The 3402-nt window shown below is 66.2% G+C and overlaps 1 protein-coding gene across 1 annotated transcript; it reads left to right on the top strand.

Annotated features, from left to right (window-relative positions):
* The first annotated feature begins 423 nt into the window (after positions 1-423).
* PHLDA2 (pleckstrin homology like domain family A member 2) lies at positions 424-1526 on the top strand. Its single transcript, XM_074371492.1, has 2 exons — positions 424-949; positions 1218-1526. Exon 1 carries the CDS (start codon positions 543-545, stop codon positions 936-938), a length of 396 nt encoding a protein of 131 aa, XP_074227593.1. The 5' UTR covers positions 424-542; the 3' UTR covers positions 939-949; positions 1218-1526.
* The last annotated feature ends 1876 nt before the right edge of the window (positions 1527-3402 follow it).

The following is a 3402-nucleotide window of genomic DNA, read 5'->3' as shown; positions in this document are numbered from 1 at the left end:
CCCCACAAGCCCTTAACAGCAGGGCTGGGTGTCAGGGCTCCTGGAGGGTAGGGGTCTGGGACCCGCCGTCACCGCGCCCCGGGCCGGCCCCAGCCGCGGGCACTTCCCGGGGCTCCCGGGCAGTGAGTCACCGCGGGCAGGGCCGGTCGCAGCACATTCCTCCGTGGGGCCGGCGTCCGGGGTGGGGTGGGGACCATGAATCGCCCCATGGAGCTGGGGGGCTGGGGCGCCGGGGGAGCGGTGGGTAGGGGCCCGCAGGCCGCAGGCAAGGGAGAGGGGGCGACCTTGGGAGGCCCGGGGACGGCACGCGGCGCGCAGCCTCGCGGTGGCCAGACTTGGGGGGCAGGGGCGGGCTGGGCTCAGGACGGGGGTGCGGGCGGAAGGGCCGGGGCGTGGCCGGGGCGGGGCGTGCACGGGGTGGGCGGGGCCGAGCGAGCGGGGCGGGGCCTCTATAAAGGCCGCTCCGGGGCCGACGGAGCGCACTGCCGGCGCCGCCACCAGCCGAGCCGTCTCACCTGCCGCGCCCGCCGCACCCGGCCGACATGAAGACCCCCGGCGAGGTGCTGCGTGAGGGCGAGCTGGAGAAGCGAAGCGACAGCCTTTTCCAGCTGTGGAAGAAGAAGCGCGGCGTACTCACCCCCGACCGCCTGAGCCTGTTCCCCACCGGTCCCGGCGCGCGCCCAAAGGAGCTGCGCTTCCACTCCATCCTCAAGGTGGACTGCGTGGAGCGCACGGGCAAGTACGTCTACTTCACCATCGTCACCACCGACCGCAAGGAGATCGACTTCCGCTGCGCGGGCGAGAGCTGCTGGAACGCGGCCATCACGCTGGCGCTCATCGACTTCCAGAACCGCCGCGCCCTGCAGGACTTCCGCAGCCGCCAGGAGCGCGCCGCGCCCGCCGCGCAGCCCGAGACCCGGACGGCCCGCGCGCCCTGAGCGCCGCCGCGGTGAGTGCCGGCCGCCTGCCCGCCCGCCAGCTCGGGGTCCTGGGGGAGGAACAATGTCAACCTCAGACGTCGCGGGGAGGCCCTGCCCGTCTAGGGGACACTGTCGAGAGGAGACTGGATGCCGCGCAATCGCCGCGCCGCTAAGGCGCGCGGCAGGAGTCGTCGCTTGCGCCTCCCGTGTTGGGGCTTTAGGGGACCCACAGACTGAACCCCAGCCCGCTCAGCCCCGGGCTTGGGCACAGCCCCCTGACCCTTCCTCTCCCCACAGGAGCCACACACTGGACCAGTCGAGCAGGAGCCCAGGGGATTCCCAGGGCGGCAGGAGCCCGGGCGGCGCCCACCCGCTGACCACAGCGAGGACAAAGGCCGGGGCGGCATCCCTGCCCCGCAGAGAAGGACCCTCCCGTGCGGAGCCGAGGAGCCTCGCCCCCGCTGTGCGGGCGCGTTAAATTATTGGACTATCTATGTATTTATTTTGATGATACTTGTGGTAAAACCATTTGTCTTAATAATATATATTTTTTGCATCAATATGTCCATTCCAAATAAACTACTTGAGCTGTTCTCTTTTCTACCAGCTGGGTGTGATGCAGTGAGCTTCCTCTGGGGAGGGGAGCGGGAGTCAGAGGCCCCTTCATTCAGTGTGTGTTGGAGCAGGGGGAGCAGCCACCCCAGGCCTCCGAAGGGCAAGGAAATGCGCTTTCAATGAACACTGTCCTCTGCTGGACCCTAGCCACACCCTCCTTGCCAAGCAGCCTCTCCCAAGAAGGCTGGGAAGTGCCTTGGGGTTTGGCCCTGGCTGACTTCCGTTCTGGGTGTGGAATGGGGAGGACTGGGCAGTGCTTACTCAGGGAAGTCACTCACCAGCTGGCCCACTAAGGTCAGTGCACCTCCCCGAATCTGAGCTGCTCCTGTACTCAGTGGCGGACCTAGGCTGCCCCCTACCCCAGCCACCTGTCCACACCCCTGAAAAGAAGCCCTCGGCCCTGGCTGCTGGCCCCCTGCTGGCCAGTGCCCGACTTGTGGGGCCAGCAAGGTGGGCAGTGCTTCTGGGCATCTGAGAGAGAGGCCTGCACTGTGTCTGCTAGGGTGGCAGGAGGCTGAGGCCTCCGAGTGGCCCAGGACGAGACATGGGGGTGGGGAGGCCTGAGGTACCTGACAAGGCGGGGAGCTTCCCTGTTTCCTGCCTGGGAAGGGGGGTGGCCTGGGACACACTAGGGCTGCCCCCCCCACCCCTCCCTCAGGGTGTCTCCCTCCACCCAGAAGGTCTGTTGGTGACAAAAAGCCAACACTAGAAGAATGGGACAGGACACTGATCCTGGCCTGGTGAAGGGGCCTTTGTTTCCCCTTTGTGGCTGGGACAATACCAGGTGTGGGAGGCAGCGGTGAGGGGAGGAAGGACCCAAAGTGGCCCTAATGTCAGTCACTCACCCTTGACCTCGAGGGCACCATCGCAGGCCTCTAACTGGGTTCCAGGGGTCAGACTGGGGAGGGGCTGTCCCTCTGCTGGGAAGCCGGGGGGAGCCTGGGTACTGGGTCCGCAGAACACACCACTCCCGCGATGAATTCTCTCCTGAACAACACTGTGAAGCCCCCGTGCGCAAGGGGAGTGGGGAAGGCCAGCTCCAGGGCCCACGTCCACCCGGGCGCGACTTCATCCTGCCCCACCTGGGAGGCCCCTCCCACCAGACCTTCCTGAGGGAGCAACCAAAGTCAGAGAGTGCGATCCCCGCTCCTGCTGGGGCCGGAGCAGAGGCCGGGAGGGCGGAGGGCCGCGGCTCTCTGAGGACCAGGGGACTGTGGAATTCTGAGGTTGGGCATTCGGAATTTTAATCACTTTTTCACAGGCAGCCTGTGGGGGAGGGGTGGCCTTCCCCGTCTGGGGGCCCCTGCAGGCCTGACACGTCCTTCTCTCTACACTGGTCATTGGCCGCAGCAGCCAGCTGACCTCCCCATGTCTGGTCCCCCTTCTCCACAGAACCTGGGCTGGGAGGCGGGGGGAGGGGGAGGGAAGCCAGTTCTCAGGCCTGGCTGCCCCGTTCTACCCTGGGCTTCCCAGCAGGAAGTGAGAGTTCCTTTCCTAGATACTGTCCCAAGCCTCAAATTCCTGATCTTTTAAAACTGGCCTGTCCTGTTTCCCTTCAGGAACAATGAGGGCCTGCGGGCACGTGCTCAGCCCAAGGCACGGGGTGGGGAGGGCTGAGCAGGGAGCCCTCGTCTCTGGAAATGTGAGCAGAGCTATCTGGGCAGCAGCGGCAGGACTGGCGGGCGATGGACCCTGGGGTGGGGCCCACCTCACACTGGGAGGAACTTGGGTGATTCTGTCTTCCCCAGAGCCCTGGGGCCCAGCTGCAGGCCCTCTCCTCCAGGAAGCCCTCCAGCATCCAAAGCTCCATCTTTCATCCCCAAGCCTCCTGCCCAACGGGTGGGAGCCTGCAGAAATCAGGCTGAAA

Source organism: Camelus bactrianus, chromosome 10 (genome assembly GCF_048773025.1).
Source record: "Camelus bactrianus isolate YW-2024 breed Bactrian camel chromosome 10, ASM4877302v1, whole genome shotgun sequence".
In the NCBI taxonomy this organism is placed as follows: domain Eukaryota; kingdom Metazoa; phylum Chordata; class Mammalia; order Artiodactyla; family Camelidae; genus Camelus; species Camelus bactrianus.
Note: the sequence above shows the minus strand (reverse complement) of the source record. Positions and strands in the feature narration are given on the sequence as shown.

Coding starts and splice junctions, on each gene's coding strand:
- PHLDA2 (XM_074371492.1), top strand. CDS start 543: ATGAAGACCCCCGGCGAGGTGCTGCGTGAGGGCGAGCTGGAGAAGCGA.